Genomic DNA, 18,484 nt, shown 5'->3' with positions numbered 1-18,484 from the left:
CATTTTTGAGTACTGCTAGAGCGTCTGGAGTCTCCACCAGGTCCGATTAAAGTTAGACGTTGAAGAAATACAAGGGTGTGCTACTAGATTTTATTTTCGCTAAATGCTATTGGGAAGGTTTAGAGAACAGGCAAATGCGACAGACTGCAGAACGATCCTACTCCCGCCAACATTTATCTCGGTTAAGGACTCCGAAGACAACATTAGAGAAATGAGGGCTCGTAAGGAAATATGTAGACAGTCATTTTTCCCTCGCTCCATTTCCGAGTGGAAATGGAAAGGGAATGACTACCTGTAGTAAAAGCACCCTCAGCCATGCACCGTATGGAGGCTCGCGGAGTATTGATGTAGACATGGAGTGTGATGATGATGATGATGATGATGATGATGTTTGGTTTGTGGGGCGCTCAACTACGTGGTTATCAGCGCCCGTACAAATTCCCAACCTTTGCTCAGTCCAATATCGCCACTTTTCCTGAATGATGAGGAAATGATGACGACAACACAAACACCTAGCCATCTCGAGGCAGGTGAAAATCCCCGAGCCCGCCGGGAATCGAACCAGGGACACCGTGCTAGGGAAGCGAGAACGCGACCGCAGACGTGGAGTAGAAAATCTTGTATATCTGTTAGTGAGTTAATGGCTTTTGTGTTTCTCTCTTTCTCGATTCTCTATTTGGAAGAAGTTCTTCCAAATTTCGCCACTAACTACACCCAAAAATCGACAACTAACTAAAAACTGCGCGTTTTTTACATATTGCACAGTAAAGCCAACAAAATTAAGCAGAATCTCACACATCGAAAACATTACGTTAAAATGGCATGGTACAGAGAAATATGCACTTGAAAATGGGAATCATTTCCCGAAACCCGTCGTGTAAATTATGAGTAAATGAAATTCGTGACTATTAGCAGAAAAGTTATTTATAAACAAACCATTAACATTTTGAGTGCCATGCCCTTACTATATGTTGCCTTCTATCCTGAAAAGACTGCCATGCTCGTAATATTTCGAGCACAGCATCTTACTGAGGACAGCCTAGTCCGTAATGTAATGAGGTGCCAATCTCAACTACGATTCTATCCCGAAATATTACGGGTAAGACATTCTTACGAACATTGTTTTTCTTCTTTTTCGGCGTTACAGCCCTTGAAGGGCCGGTCCTTGTCAAATGGTTCAAATGACTCTGAGCACTATGGGGCGTCACTGCTGAGGTCATCAGTCGCCTAGAACGTAGAACTACGTAAACCTAACTAACCTAAGGACATCACACACATCCATACCCGAGGCAGGATTCGAACCTGCGACCGTAGCGGTCGCGCGGTTTCAGACTGAAGCGCCTAGAACCGCAGGGCCACCCCGGCCGGCCCCGGTCCCTGTCGATCCCCAGTATTCTGCATTCCTTTCCCGACTTCGCTAGCCACTTCCGTACTCCTAACTTTTCAGAACCGTCTTGACATCATCCTGCCATTGCAGTCTCGGTCTAACCACTGAGCGGCTATCCTCTGGCTTCGCAGTTAGCACCTTCTTTGGCAGCTGCTGTTCTTCCATTCTCCGCACATGTCGCAACAACTGCAACATTCGTGCCTTTGCTTCTACGGTGGACGGTGGATTTTTAAGACGTTCATACAGTTCTACATTACTCCTGATTCTCCAAGCACCATTTTGATATACTGCCCCATATATTTTGGGCAGTACTTTGCATTCTCGTGAATCCATGGCGTTTCTGACCTGTCCATGTTTAGAACCTATCCATAACAACTGGTTTTGTAATTGTTTTGTAAACTGTCGTCTTTAGCTGTCTTGAAATGTTGGAGGGTCCAACATGCTAAGGAAGCTGTAATAGCACCTGTTACCTGCAGCTATACTTGCCCTTACCTCTGTTGGTACGATATCATCTTCCGTAACAATCTTCCGAAATTCTTAAGCTGATTTACTCTTTCAAACCCTTTATACTGCCTAACGCCTCTGCATCTTGTTTTGTTTCTCGTTTTGATCATACGTTTTTTTTATTATTGTTATGACCAACCCAAGTACAGTGACTTCACGTTCCAACACTACATAGCTTTCCAGGAAATATTCTCTCTTTCTCCCAAGTATGGCTATGCCGTCCGAAAATGCCATATTCTGAGTGGTCCTGCTGGAAACAGTACTACCTGTTTAGCATGGTAGTTTTCGCATGACAGCTTTCAGTGCCATGACTACATACTTATTACGTTCCAGGGCAGTCGCCCCTGCACTCTACCGCCAGCAGGGCTGCCCCACTACAGCCTGTTGTGGGGCAGCCTGTTGGGCGGCTGTCTTTTCCGTCAGGGATGGTTCCTTAGTTTTTCAGAATTCCTCCTCCTACAAGGCAGTAGATTCCTACTGTCACGCTCAGTAGACAGAAAAGGAAAAACGAAAGACACCCTCGGACCTCAAAACCTAACACCGATGATGCCGAAACAACCAAGTGTTACTCAAGGGATGCCGATGGGAAAGACAACAACAACAGCCTGACACAAGTAAGTGGGGTGATGTCAGACTTAGCTAAGAGCCCATGTGATTACCACTCCCATACTATCAAGAAAGGAGCCTCTAGGGGGCTACACTTTGTCTGGAGTCTCACTAACTAACTAGTTTCGCAGGGGTGACTGCCACCAGTATAGTTCAGTGAATCTCTGAAACACACAGACCTCTCTGCCAACTGCAAGGTGGCAGTCCAGGGGGATGTCCAACATTGAAGGCAACGTATTATTATGGGCATGACACTGGAAGTGTTAAAATTTCTCTGAAGCCTTGGTGTATCTGCCGGGATAAATGGAAAATGTTTCCCGCGGTAGCACTTGCCCGACCACCGCATACCTTACGATAGGAATGGCAATCGCCGTTTCTCGCCGCGTCATCAATCATTAGTGACGGCGGGACAGCCGCACAAGCGCCAGCGGCGAGGTGCCGCATTACGTCATAGCCGGCCGCAGCATCACCACCCGAAATAAAGCAGGCAATTTGCTCTGTCCACGGCGATCATTATTTTTTTTCCACTGGTACCCCCGGGCGTTACGTAGGCCTTTGACCGCTATGTGCAGTGGAAAATTATTTACAGGAAAAGGATGATCTCACAGTCTATTTCGAGTTGCTTTCTCACTATAAATGGAAGCGGTCCTTGAGCGTTTATGAATAATGAGCAATATAAAAGTGCACTGCACACAGGAACCTTTGTTGAATTTCGCAGGCGGCGTAACCTTCCTAGCTCACAGTATGCCAGACTTAAAACTACTGAATGGAATGGTCAGTCAGGCTGCTTATCAGTGTCTTACGCAAGAGAAACAAAGCAAACGGATGTGGAAAAATAATAGCAGAAAGAACAGCAGTTTGCTTGACTTCAAAACGGGGAATAGTACGAGGGGGTGCTGAAAAGTGATGCCTCTAATTTTTTATGTGAAAACTCTCAAAGCTTTCTAAACAAAACAAACGTTATTAAAATTCTGCATCTTTATGCTATATGTCTACATAATTATTTCTCAAAATAGTCACCGTGGCTACTAACACATTTCTTCCAACGAGAGACCAGTTTGTTGACACCGTCACCGTAGAATGGTTGACTTTGATGACGGAGCCACAATCTCACCTCTGCTTGAACCGCTTCATCACTATGAAACTGAAGTCTTCGAAAGTGTTCTTTTAGTTTTGAAAGCAGATGAAAATCGGATGGGGACAAGTTGGGACGGCAAGGATGATGATCGATGACAGTGAACTCGAGGCGTGGGATCGCTGCAGATGTTGCAGCGCTCGTGTGTGGTCTGGCATTTTCATGCTAAAGGGGAGGATGATCCATGTGTGGACGAAACCTTCGAATTCGAAACTCGATTACAGCACGCTGTTTCTCACGCACAGTTATGTTACGCACCGCCTTGTTAAACGCTACAATTCTGAGTCCTCCAGCGGCAGAGAGCTACAAACACTGTATGAAGACATGGACACTAGAGATGTAGAATGTTAACAACGTTTGTTTTCTTTTAAAAAAACCTTAAGAATTTTCATAAAAAATTCGGAGGCAGCATTTTTCGCCGCGTCTCCGTAGATTAGAAAGGCTTTCGCTATGCAGGATACCCCGGGGGGAATCGTCAACATACAGGGATATAGCAGGAACTATCATTCGAACCAAAAAAATCTAGTAAACATGTTCTCTAAAATGCGTATCTTAACAGCTAGGAGCACTTCTTCATTAGAAAAGATATGTTTCACAGTAGCGAAGATGAACAAGTACTAAGAGCTCCTAGCTCTTAAAGTATGTAATTTAGAGCCCATGTTTAATAGGCTCTGACATTTCGAGTGATCGTTCCTGTCATACCTCTGAATAGTGACCTCTGCTCCTAAGACAAACTGTATATAGTAAAACTGCACATCTCCCATTTAAGTTGGGGTAACTTCTACGTTATCATGAAGTACTACACCTTGGCACGCCATTCCATAACGGTGATTTTCGACAGACCCTTACACATTCTTCATTCTCCGATGGACATCTACAAGCGTCAGACCTTTGGCAGCCAAGAAAAGGATAACAGCGCTTTGGTCCTGTTTGGACGCATTTGGTAACAGCGTCGCCACAGTTTAAGCTTCCGCATTTACCACACGCACGTTCGAGAGACAACGAATGCTACACTGATCCCTTGCCAACATGTCGATGCTTACATGCCGGAATCGCAGTCACGCTGTTTCATATACACTGCAGCAACGCCCTCAAATGGAAACTTTTTGATCGCCCCTTTTACATATAGTTTGCAGAAAACGATTATGCTCCGTCTGTAATGATCGCGTTATCAATGGAATTTTTTAAAGTTTTGCTCTTCCTTCCTTGTATCAGAAAGTAACATTCTGTACTGAAAAACAGCATGTATGCACAATGGATTTCACAAAGCTGTTTGTTTGCAGGGTATCGCAGTGAAATGAGCCTTTTTCTACTAGCAAATTCTTATTCCCCACAAAATTAACTGAAACGGATGTAAAGCACAGTGAATATAGACACGAGTGTTGACGTAAGTATCTAATTCCACTGCTTGTTTTAGGTCAACGCGGCTTCACACACTGTTACACATTACACAAAAGAAATTGTGCAAGGGGGCAGAAATAGCAGGAGCTTGAAACAGTGATCTGATACGGCTACGGTTCGTGTACGCTATACAGGTGTAAATATAACGATTCGCTCATTGTGCTTTGTTTATTCGGTTGGCCAGTGTGACGTAGCAGTACGGAAGTGGCCACAAAGGTGCCTCTGCATAAAAGTCTCCCACTATTCTTGTTATGAGATTTTTGAGCTACACAGTAGTCTATAAACTAGGGAACTGATGCAGCTTCTTGGATTTGAGAGTCTGCAGTGGAATACATACGTTACATAAACACAGCTAGTCAAAATGGCTCTGAGCACTATGGGACTTAACATCTGTGGTCATCAGTCCCCTAGAACTTAGAACTACTTAAACCAAACTAACCGAAGGACATCACACACATTCATGCCCGAGGCAGGATTCGAACCTGCGACTGTAGCAGTCGCGCGGTTCCGGACTGAGCGCCTAGAACCGCTAGACCACCGCGGCCGGCCACAGCTAGTCACTAAAAAGATACTCAAGTGATGGAAATTCTGTTGAGGAGAGAGAAAGAGTGTGTGTGTCTGTGTTTGTGTCTGTGTGTGTGTGTGTGTGTGTGTGTGTGTGTGTGTGTCCACATCTTCTGCGAAAGATGCAATATTATTTTAGTGGGCTATGATAATGTGCTTCTCTAGTTAATACATTTGCTGAATACATAATTAGTAAACTTGTTTTGCGAAACGAACAATTTCTATACGTTACGTGGTGGGACTATACAAAAAAGAAACAATAAATCTTTTGAACAACCAAATGTACTGAGATCACTGCCTCATGGGAAACACACACACACACACACACACACACACAGAGAGAGAGAGAGAGAGAGAGAGAGAGAGAGAGAGAGAAAATCTAGGAAGCACGCTAACAATGAATCTCTGAACTGTTCGGTTCGCTGGAGTGACACTATTCGTAAGTAATATTCAGAATTAACTAATAGTTAATGAATACATCAATGCAGAAATTATTTTAGCGAATAGTCCTATGAACTGTCAAAGGAACCTTGATATTAGAGGTCTTCCGAGGAGGCGGTCTATGTCATGTTGTCAAGACAAGTAAGCTTGTTTTAAGACACCATAAGTGCATTGTGCACTTCTGAAGGTTGATGTGGATTTTGTGAGAGAAAAATCGAAAATACTTGGCGAGAATCGGGGTCCACGGACGTTTGGCATGATTCGCACACATTGTCTAAAGCGGTAAACGAAGGAGTAAGTGACTAAGTCCGTTCGGACGTTACACGTGCCTACGTGGGCATAATTTCGAAAATCAATGGGATTTAAGTTACGCGAATGTACAAGCGTATGATCTGCGATTAATTATTTTCGAGAAAACTGTAATTACAGATATTACTGAGTGCGGATAAATTCCTACAGGGACATTTCAAATAAATCTTCAATAGTGCAACACAATATTAGGCTGCGGAAACATATATCATAGTCTTCCACCCGGTACCGATATACGAGTAATTTTGTGGTTTTTTTTTAATCCACCTTTAGGTCTCTTTCCATCAGCCATCTACATATAATTTCTGATCCGTAGTACTTAATTCCTAAAATTTATTAACAGGTTTATTGATAGCTTAAGTAGACTGGAACACCACAGTCTGATTATCTAAGCAGGATATACGACCTTAGCTCTATACAACATGACCGAGAAGGTTACGGCAAACATTTCCCAATAGGATTTTCAACAGGACGGCAATGCAGCGTTTCTGAGTTGTCCCCAATGGCTGTTGAGGAGTGTGCGACTGATTATGCTTTAAAGGGTCATTGAACGATAGGGGCCTTTATAAACAGAAGTATGGTTCAAGTCTGCCCTTCCTCATATACTGTTATACAGTAGTGTATGTATTTGAATTTTATTTGATTTCTTCCCTTCTATCACTTGTTTCATTTAATTGTTAAACAGTTTCCTGTTCAACATCAAACATACCAAAGCGACAAAGCTCATTTTCGTGTGTACACGCTTCATGTCAACCGAATAAAGCTTAACGAATTCTATAAATTTTCTCTAAAGATAGCAATGTTACATTTAAAAGAAACCTTGCTGCAGTGACATTTCGGAGTGCGGCGAGAGGTTTATTTCCTGCATTGTGCAGACTGAGCCAAGGCTACTACAGCTTTGGGACATGACTGAAGTGTTGTATGCCGCTGCACGCTCTAGGTCACCAGGAAGCGGCCTTTGTGCTGCTGCCGACGGGCATCAAGCGAACATCCGCCGCGGCCACAGACCGTGAACCACCCACCGGTAGCTGGTAACACATCCACTACACGTGCGATGCTCTCCTCCTGCTGTTCCTCATATAGCGACAAGTTAAAAACATGCCGTGAAGTGGCACGCGAACCAGTTGTTTGAATTACACCGAGTAATCCTTACAGTGCTCTAAGGGTGGTATTGGTTCGGTTTCCCGTGCGTACGCACGTTCTTCGTGACTTCCGTTTCTGCGTCAACAGAAATGGGCAATACGATACCTACAGTAGATTTTAAGTTTCAGCGAGATAGGGCGCTCCTGATTTCCTCTAAAATTTCACATTGTGGAATGTGATCGTTTTAGTGGTCCACGGGTTATGGTATAAGGAGGGATAATGTCGCTTGGGCGTACTGGGGTAATAGAGAATTGCTATGAAGGTGGTTCGATGAACACTCTGCCATGCACTTAGGGGTGATTTGCGGAATATCCATTTAGGTGTAGATGTAAAGTGAGTGGATTCGGACCGCGGTCGCGAGTGTGACTTCGTACGGCGCCACGTTTCAGTTCTCGTGGGAAGGCCGCTCTGCAGGCCCCCTGCGCCAGGTATTACGTGTGCGCGGCGACAGGCGTGGCCGGCCAGGCAACCCCGTCCCACGTGCCCGCCGGCTGCGGAACCAGCAGCGAGTGGGCGACGACCCGGCCGCAGCGCACCCGTGTTTGGCCATCCGCGCAGCCAGCAGCCTGACTCCCACGCTCCGCTGGACGCCGTAAATGGAGCACAGGGCCGGCTGCTGGCCTTGAGATTGCATAAATAACGCCGGCCGCTGCACGAATTAGCGCCCCGCCTCACCTTGTCGCGTAATTGTTTCGCAGACTCCTCGAAGCGCAGGCGAGGTGACTGTCTGGTCTGGTATCCTCTTTGTTCGAAGACTATCACACAGCGGCGTCCCTCCTCGGACCAAATCGTTGTTCGGCACATCACCTATACTCGGGTTTCTGTGTTCCCAGTTTAAATTTGCGTAACATAGAGGGAATCTTGCTTCGTCTTTCACTTCTTCGTTCCGTGAACGTTTACCCCGTCTAGAACGCACTCCGCTGTTCTCAAGTTTTGGCAAATTTATTTAACTTTGCCGTCGTGTACCCTTCCTGTCGCTGCAGCTGCCGGTTACCTAAAGGAGGGAAGTCGTGTTTATCGCCTGTCTCTGAATTGCTATGTGTGATCATATTTTGTTTGGGGACCAGTTCAGCATTTGCCTAACCGAGTGTAGGAAACAGCCTAAAAGCCACACTCTGTCCGGTGCGGAGTTGATCCTAGCCTGGCTCACCTTTGTGTCCCACAAGCTAACACTACGGGGAAGATCACGGTGGAAGTCTGCACGCTAGCTAAATCCACTTATAAATCTCCTATGTGTATTCACGTATCCACTGTCGGTTAGTTTTAAACGAAAACGTCACGGTTTTATTGTGTGAAAGATTACAAACTTCCTCAGACTGCGCTCTGTTACAACGCACATGATGGATATCAACATACATTTCCCGTCATCAGATTTATGTGGGAAACTAATCGCATCTACATCAATTCGATTAAATACGTCCATGTACGGAAGGAGTAGCCGACAACCACTGGTATCTTGCTATACCACATTACTACGTAAGTAAAATCATGTAAAGTTATGTGAAAACTTTTTTTTCCAGTGCACACAAAACTCATTCTGACGGTCGAGTGTACTAACCAAAACTTTCAGTTTGGTTGGTAAGCTCCACTGTCGGTCTGAGTTTGTGTGCATTGTGAAAATGTTTTCGCATAGTTTTACGTCATTTTACTTATGCATTAAAATGGTTCAAATGGCTCTAAGCACTATGGGACTTAATATCTGAGGTCATCAGTCCCCTATACTTAGAAATACTTATACCTAACTAACCTAAGGACATCACACACATCCATGCCCGAGGCAGGATTCGAACCTGCGACCGTAGCAGCCGCGTGGTTCGGACTGAAGAGCCTATGCATTAAAGTGTTGTTATAAGAAAGACGTTTTCACATCACTTCATGTGATTTTACCTACGTCGTGAAGTGGAACCTGTCTCCGTAACTGAGGTCACTAACGCACGATTGTGTGCCGATGCTTGACTCGGATGTAAGTCGGTACGAATCCAGGTGGTGGAATTTTTTCACTCCTAGTATTTGGCCCGCAAGGGGAGGACAGATGGTTCGTAAAGATCCTGATGGGGCGTCTGCGTCTCCTTAGAGTTGACACGACTCGGTGGTGATGGTTGCCCCAGTCGGTATGACGTGGAACGGCGTCCGTCGCTCAAGACACCACCCTGTAACTAGTAGAAAAACTCCTCGCGTGGTTTAGTCTTATTTCAGATACCGTCTTTCGTGATTAATGTCAATATTTCGATAGAGCAGCGCGTCGAAGTGTGTAAGCCGCTCTTGCTTCTTCACTGATAAACGCGGCAATTGCACACCTCGATGACTCCCTTTACCTGAAATGATGACCACCTGTTTTCATTTATTGTGAGTCCGCGACAGACCTTTCATCTTGCGCGAACTGGCTAACTGTAGTTCTTTTTATTATGTCCGGTTAGATAATGGATGTTGAATATTAATAGTATAAGATCTTGAATCTTCAATTCATCACCCAAGTCGTGGCCACATTATGGCATTGCGAGGATGTTGGTAAATTGTTATTCCGTCGTCAAGACGTCGTTACGTCACGTGTTCAATAACTACACGGTGTAATTTCAGAGATAATATACCCTACTTAAGCAATGTTCAGAATGTGTCGTAATCTTGGGGAAAATCGTTGACTGTTCACTGTTAAATAACCATGAATTCACTTTTCACTTCATAATATTCTAATAGCCAATTAATTGTCACTCGAGACCGCTACGGTCGCGGGTTCGAATCCTGCCTCGGGCATGGATGTGTGTGATGTCCTTAGGTTAGTTAGGTTTAACTAGTTCTAAGTTCTAGGGGACTAATGACCTCAGAAGTTGAGTCCCATAGTGCTCAGAGCCTTTTGAACCATTTTTTGAATTGTCACTAATACACATGATAATGTCTATTCAGTTATGTAGGCGACATGAAGAATAGAAGTTTGAATTCAATTTTATTGTTCTTCGTAATTAATTGTCCTACGCTGAGCAAGCACACCGATTTCTCTCAGGGAATTGCTTCCGTTTTTATTAGTAATCCTTTCGTTGACGACAACGTCTGACAACTCGGCGCAATTGTACGTTCTTCGTGTTTGCGTTTGTCTGTTACCTACTCGAGACTAATAATTGTTTTTCTGTCGGCGATCTTTCTTTTTCAGTGTCTCTGAATGTTCGTGCTTATTCAGTATCACGAAGGTTAAGTGCCATCACAAATCTCACACGATTTAATTTCGTCGTTAATCTCCGTATTCCGTTATCTTGCTAACGGTAAAGATGACTTTGCTTTAGTATAACTTCTGAATAATACTTCAGTCGATATTGCAAACTTTCAAACTTCCGATTAGCTTAAAACAATCTAGCAGCGCTTACATGCATGCTACTATCGCAATAGTGCTGGAGAGCGACTAGATAGCAACTGAAGCTAACATTTCCACTTCCGAGTTACATTGTAGTCACATCGAACTTCCTTTTCGATGCGGCCACATCTCTCTTCTATGGTAAATGTTATTTTGGCCAATTTACCATCTGGGCTTTAACCTTCGTTATTAGTTATTTTGCAATTCTTTCTTTGATGTTTTTGTTGCGTATCCTATCATATTCTTTCATTCAGTCTCTATTTCATGATAAATATTATTATTCACATGACATTCCTGTTGATCAAATTATCACAAGTGTAAATTTTGTCATCAGTAGCTGTCGTCACTGTCAGGATGACTAATTTTCCTACTTCTTTTACAACAAAGGGTTGTTTATTAGCGTTTCTGTAATTGGGGCGTTATACGGATCACCAGACTTTATTCCATTTTCCTGAGTTAAATTCCAAAATTCTAGACAGTCTCTGCTGAACCGAGCGAGGTGGTGCGTCTGCTGAACCGAGCGAGCTGGCGGACGCTAAACCCTTCCTTCCTTCTCTCATGAAGTGAGACCATGATCCGTCCGTGGAATAAGGACGTTAAGCTCGGCGGACCCTTCGTGCTATTCGCTAGGAGTAGGCCACTACCATGACAAGCCAACGCGTCTTGACTATGTGGCAGGTTAAGTACCAATGTGCTATTTCTGAGGCACCTCGCGTAGTGGTGATGGGACCCTCTGTAGCAGAATGGGCCTCTATTGGACGCGAGAGGCAGGCTATGTGGCAGCGCCGGTTTCATCCCTTCCAGTCCCTTCATCCATTACAGCACAAAACCCAACACTACACTGTACAAGCATTCCTCAAATTCAAGCGCGCGGCACAGCTACACAATTGACATTTCGGAACAGGTCGGATGATGGCAACGGCAAATAGCCTCCACGAGCGGCGATGCAGGATTCTTGCATCTGATACCCCATATGCATTCCATGAGCATGAGACCTTTTTCACTGGTAAACCGGTATGGAAGAACAGAAGCCTGTGTCTGTTATCCACGCATGGGCTGAGAATGAATCGCTTCGCTTGCTCTTGACCATTTTACCAGTTTTTTCCTGAAATGGAAATAAATTTGCAGTAAATCATCAAATTTACAAATATTCTTGTTAAGAACTACATTTGGTATCTTGCTTTCAGTTGCAAACGGAAAACGTTTTGTAATTACTCAACACGCTAACTCACAACATATAGTGTCTGTGGGAGAAACACGATTCTTTTAAATTCACTCCGCAACTTCGCAGCACTTTGTATGTGGGAAACCACCTGAAAACCACATCTAGGCTAGCCAGCTAAACTGACCTCGTCGTTAACCCGCAAAGCGGATTCGATCCGGAGCAGGCTTGCCTCCCACAATCGCGGCGGCGACTCGTTAACGCTCTCGGTTATCCAGGTGACACTTCGTTCACCTCCAGTTGTGTAAAACAAAATTTATTTCTGCCTTATTGGTTATCTTGATCATTACGAATGATACGAGGATGTATTATCATTAAGTAAGGAAGACTTCTAGAGTATACGCTGGATATGACAAACGGTAGATAAATAACAAAAGATACACCGACAGAGTGGGTTACATGCTGACTAAATTGTAATAAACTCAGGCATTAAGCCAGCTAATCATAATGCACTAAAACTGCTAAGACTTCCACTGCACATGTGTTATGACAAGAAACGAGGGTTTTCACGAACACGCCGGCCTCTGTGGCCGAGTGGCTCTAGACGCTTCAGTCCGGAACCGCGCTGTTGCTACGGTCACAGGTTCGAATTTTCCTGACTGGGGCATAGATGTGTGTGACGTTCTTAGGTTAGTTAGGTTTAAGTAGTTCTAAGTCTAGGGGACCGATGACCTCAGATGTTAAGTCCCATAGTGCTTAGAGCCACGTGGACCTATTTTTTTCACGAACAGCGCGGAAACTGATGATCGGCGGCCATGAACCAGCAAAAGCGCGGATGAAAAGCGGCCGATTGTTCACAGCGGATGGGAGGTGGAGGGAGATCGCCGTAAGAGTACGTGACACCTTCACGGCCACACTACGTTTTAAGTTTGTTTATATTGGAATATGCGTGAAATGAGTTCGTTGCGTCATTAACAAAGTGACTTCTGACTCCTATGGCACAGAAATTGCGTTTAAAGTTACGTAACTGAAAGACTAGTGCAAAATCGGAGTGGGGAATTATAGTTAAGTGTTTATTGTTAATAGTGTCGCGGTTCATAAGCTCTACCTGGCAAAGATACTGTCGACGTAGTTACTTCACAAGTGATCGTAGCAAATATTGTCAGTGAAAATGCGTCAGCAATTGTGTTTTGGATGTGAAAAGTTGCTTCACATAAGCTTCCATAAGATTAGTACAGAATTTTGAATAACAATAAAGTAATTGTTTTTACATCACGAAGGTCAATGTTTCATGTGGACTCTTCTAGGGCAGTTTGATTTTTGACGAGTCTACTTCACACGGACACAAACGTAGGATACCGCGCCATTTAACATTCGATTTAACAATATTGCTTGTCTCTCAGCTAGTTACATTGCTAACTTAGTTTTCTGATTGGGCTATACCCCGTTTAGGCGCCATCATGAAAGGTAGACACTATTGTCAGTATACTATTTGACATCGTTTATTACTTTGTCATAGTTTCTGGCTTATTTATCCATAGCAGGTCGAGAACGGAAATGGAGAAATGCGAATATCCGGACGTAGTTTTCTAACGATGTCCTTGAACATTAAGTGCATCATACTATATTTTTTGTTATCTTCAAACGAAACTAATATTTAATAAGGACGATGGAAACGAAATGCGCCTCAAATATTTCACTTTCGAAGAGCCAAAGGCTGGGCACTCTGCGCTCAGTTTTAGGCAAAAGCAATGTCGAACAATGAAAAAAGGAAGAAAGACTGGGTTTAACGTCCCGTTGACATCGATCTCATTAGAGACTGAGCACACGCTCTGATTGTGTCAAGGTCAGGGAAGGAAATCGACCCTTCGAAGGAACCATCCCGGCATTTGCCTGGAGTGATTTAGGGAAATCACTCACGGAAAACCCAAATCTGGATGTCCGGGGCCGACTGGGGTGGCCGAGCGTTTCTAGGTGCTACAGTCGGGAACCGCGCGAGCGCTACGGTCGCGCGGTTCGAATCCTGCCTCGGGCATGGATGTGTGTGATGTCCTTAGGTTAGTTTGGTTTAAGTAGTTCTAAGTTCTAGGGGACTGATGACCTTAGAAGTTACGTCCCATAGTGCTCAGAGCCATTTTTTGGATGGCCGGACGCGGGTTTCAACAGTAGTCCTCCCGAGTGCGAGTCCAAAGTGCTAACCAAAGCACCACTTCGCTCGGTTCGTACAATGATACAATTTTGCAGGCACATTCAGTGACATATGTTGTACTGCGTTCCGAATATAGTTAGTTGTAAAGAAGTAGTAAATTAAAACGTCATGCCTGGAGCTGAAGTTTTATTGCGTGCCAATATAAGCAGAAGCTAGTTCTTCACGCGTGTAAGTGTCTTTGACGTCATACCTCCTATACCGGGGCCAACTACATAACGATCCATGCAACGAACTTGTGACGTCACACTAGTCGGCTTGTCCGGCATACTTCGCGAACTCTCGGTGCTGTGCAGAGCTCGCGGGAAATCAATATGTAATGGAATAGGTACCCACTGAAGGTCTTAACTTTGGCGAGTGCTGTCGAGAGATTGTATGCTTTTAAATGCTCAGTCAAGAATTACTAAAGTCGTCTGAAGTAGTTACTTGCTCCCCACCGGGCACGGCTGCTGGCATTCGTAAGACCTGTTGTGTCACGTGTTGCCCGACGTAGCGCCACGGCGTGTCTTTCTCGTGGGTCTCGTCCTACACATTGTGTCGTACAATGATATAGTTTTGCAGGTATATTCAATGGCATATCTCAATACTGTCTGTAAACTGTGTTGCGAATAGAATCGGTACTGAAAGAGTACTAAATTGAAACGTCATGTCTGATGTGCTGCCGTTTTATTTCACGAAAAGCGAAAACGTATTAAGCGATAAACTTCTTTCCTTTCGTCACTTTTTTGGGGGATACCAGCGAGAAAAAGTTTGCTAAAGATTTGAAATTACGTGTTAAATTAGCTGGAAGTTTTAAGTTCTCTTACTGGCAAATACTGGATGAATAAAGTCCAAGCATTTGCGCACCATCAGTTACCCTGCCTTAAGACCAACCACAGTTCATAACTGCAATACTCGAGTTACTGCGTTAAATCTTTCATGTAAGGTTACAGCTCTTATTGAGCATATTACGACAGCATTTACAATTACGCAAAATAATGAAAATAAAATTTTTGTTGCCCCTGGAAGCCGTTTGATAGGCAACCTGCGACTGGTTCCGGGTTCCGGAACAGTGGCTTAGTAATACAAATATTAGAGAAATCACCCTAACTTAGTGCATCTTGTGCAATTTCCAGCGTTACACATTGCGCACATTGTTGTGTGCTTTTGACCTCTTTGTAACAGGATGAGTGCTTCTCTCTAGGCCAGGCCGCCTGCGTCGTGGTTGTGGAATGTAGCTGACTCCTCGTGGATAACTTGTGTTGCAGAATGGGAGGCATCACTCAGAGGCCGTGGACACCCACCAAGAGGCGTGGCCCGATCGCCGCGGAGTTCTCCGGTCCAGGACCGGCCTGCGTCACCTTACCCAACCTCATCGGTGAGTACCACATCCATCTACCATGGTGCAAGACGCATTAACACCACAATTTGTTTCAAGTTCGTCTAAGACAATAACATTCTTTTTACGTATGGAGAGTTTGGCATTCACTACTGCAGGCCCATATTCGTTTTACAAAAAGAGAAAAATATGAGGAGGATCAACATTGGTGCTGGCCATTGTGTGAGGTTCATTCAAATGAAAACTGGTCAGTGCGTCTACCTGTCCGCAGCTCTGTCTTGCGGTAGCGTTCTCGCTTCACGCGCACAGGGTCCCGGGTTCGATTCCCGGTGGGGTCAGGGATTTTCTCTGCCTCGAGATGTGTCTTTCATCATCATTGACTCGCAAGTCGCCGAAGTGGCGTCAGCTAAAAAGACTTGCAATTTCGGCGGCCGAACACTCCGCATGGGGTCTTCCGGCCAACAATGCCGTACGATCATTTCATTTGCAGTGCGTCTACCTCCGCGTTGTACGTAAGGTGGCACCACGTAACTGCGGGTATGGTGACGCCGTCTATTGGTAGAGATACTGACGCGTGCGCATCGTTTGATGTTGCATAGCGCCAGTGTGGTTTCACGCCAAAGAGAAGATGGTCACACAAGTTATCGTCAACTATCGAACATGCAGTCGGGTAAGCAGAAGTGATTCGATTTTTTGAGACCGTGAAATGTATTGGTGGATGAAGGTTGTGTATGGTGAGTACAGTCAGAGTCGTTCAAGTGTTGTTGGAATGGCGCAAACGATTCCTTGAGGAGCGCGAGTCACTGGAAGACGATGTTCATCCTGGACAGGCTCTTCGTGTCATCACAACGGAAATGGTTGCCGAAGTGAATGCTTTACAGAACCTTAGACGAGCCAAGTCGAAACGCCGAGGCATGTTGTCCAATGGCGATATCCTCCTGCATGATAATGCCCGCCCACACACGGCCAATGCGGTGAAGAGTGCAGCAGTTTCGGTGGGAAACGCTGGAACATCCACCGTACAGTCCTGACCTTTCACTGTGTGACTTTGATGTGTTTGGACCTCTAAGACAAGCTATTCGCGGACATCGATTCGCAATGGACGACGAAGTGTGTGACTGGGTCCAGGCCTGGATCCGACAGCACCCTACTAGCTTCTTCAAGGATGGAATTGACCGGCTAGTGTCGCAATGGGATAAATGTGCCGACAGTTTTGGCGACTATTTTTGAGTATGTGTACTTTGTGTAACCACATTTCTGAGTTAATAAAATCGTTACGGTTGCTTTACACTAGTGATCGGGTTTCATTTGAATGTGCCTTATACTATAACTGTAACACCATGAAGGTGGATTTACTTACCATTATGACTCTCCTCTTCTTCAGTGGTCCGCACAGACTAGGTCTGTGTGATCTCTTCTTATGGGGTAAGTCAAAGATCGTGTGTTCCTGCCTCCACTGACGCTCAAATTGAAGGAAGTATAATTAATGTGACCATGATGTGTTATGACGTGTGTGGCAAGAATTTGACTATGGTATTGACGTTTCCCACGTCACAAACGGTGCCCGTATTGAACACCTGTAACGCGAATTAAAACCTTGGAGAGGTGCTCTATCTACTACAGTGTGTCTGATTTTCGTATGTCTTAAAATTTCCTCGCAGTCATCTTCTGCAATCCTGGAGTTACTTACAAATGGCTTTACTTATTCGTTGTTTACGTCGCGGAATGTCTTCCATCGGGGCAAATCGCTGTTCACTACACTGTTACGAAACCAGCAGTGCCGCAGGTGTACTGCTCTTGTAAAGCGTACCTTACTTTACCCTCAGGTAAAGATCTTCATCATTTTGGGTAGTTTATACACCACGGATGTAGCGGAAAAAGAGCTTATCAACACATTTTCAGTTTCGAAACATCTACAATGTTACGGAGTAGCCTTTGTATCATTTTCATGGATGATTTCTCGAGCTTCTTTGGAATGCTTTCCACCGTTCATAATCCAGAGCGCCTAAAGTACTCATCAGTCAAATTATTCCGTTTCGAAATATAGACACTCATAGTTTGTAGCGTAATGCTTTTTTGTAGCGTTAAATTCGAGAAAATTTGCAGTTATTGTTTGAAATCATCGTCCACGGTTTCTTTAGGATTTTCAGTATCGCATGTTGCTAATGATCCCGTCGAGTGAGGTGGGTTGTCAGCCTTTCAGTGTTTCACCAACATACGTTCTTACCCAGACTATCGAAAAACAACTCGCCGTCATCGATCCTTACTCCACTGACACTGGCGCCAGAATGAACGCAAAGTCTAAATTTAGCCTGCACCACCCAGGAGCCCGTATTACCTCATCTGCAAAAAATAAATGATATACTCCGCCTGGGTATGTGTCACACTGCTTGCACCGTAACTACACAGTGAACAGTTGTTTCCCTACTAGGAGAAAACATGCAGCAGCATACTCCACTATTACAAAAGTCAAAAAACCACTTTTATCCAACACAGCTGTTTGTTACTGAAATATTGATCAACTTTAAACTAGTGATGAAAGTTTTTTTTACCTAAACCAGGTTTGGAACCAACCGTGTCAACAACCACCACATAACGCGTGCCCTAGCTACCTCGCATACGCAAGCAGTGTATTAGTTTTGAAACGGTAGACTTCGCAATAGACTGACCATCGGGCACGAACTCTCCGCCAAGTGGAGCACCCCGTCATTCGCAGAAGAGTTCTCCAACACAAGAGGAGTCTTGTGTGTGTGTGTGTGTGTGTGTGTGTGTGTTTTATGCAGATATCGGAACAGAGCCGTGCTTGTTCTGCCAGCAGCAGCAGCGACATACAAGGAGCAGCTCTTGTGGCTGCGACTAAAGTCGTTTGAATTATGTCAGCTTCCCCCCCCCCCCCTCCCCCCCCCCCCCCAGCTAGTTGTCAGCTAGACTTAAGTATCACATTCGTTGTTTTGCCATTTGCTTA

General features: G+C 44.6%; 2 protein-coding genes across 4 annotated transcripts in view; one reads left to right on the top strand and one right to left on the bottom strand.

Moving 5' to 3' along the window:
- LOC124709140 (outer dense fiber protein 3) overlaps window positions 1-18,484 on the top strand; it is a 108,197-nt gene that overhangs the window by 19,795 nt on the left and 69,918 nt on the right. For all 3 annotated transcript variants that reach the window (XM_047240813.1, XM_047240812.1, XM_047240811.1), the window contains exon 2: window positions 15,449-15,558. In XM_047240813.1, the coding sequence (XP_047096769.1) occupies window positions 15,450-15,558 (109 nt within the window). In that variant the 5' untranslated portion in view covers window position 15,449. The remainder of the gene's footprint in view (window positions 1-15,448; window positions 15,559-18,484) is intronic.
- Window positions 1-18,484, bottom strand: part of LOC124709141 — a 105,056-nt gene that overhangs the window by 22,345 nt on the left and 64,227 nt on the right. The gene's annotated exons all lie outside the window — the stretch shown is intronic.

Source organism: Schistocerca piceifrons, chromosome 7, assembly GCF_021461385.2.
Source record: "Schistocerca piceifrons isolate TAMUIC-IGC-003096 chromosome 7, iqSchPice1.1, whole genome shotgun sequence".
Classification (NCBI taxonomy): domain Eukaryota; kingdom Metazoa; phylum Arthropoda; class Insecta; order Orthoptera; family Acrididae; genus Schistocerca; species Schistocerca piceifrons.
Note: the sequence above shows the minus strand (reverse complement) of the source record. Positions and strands in the feature narration are given on the sequence as shown.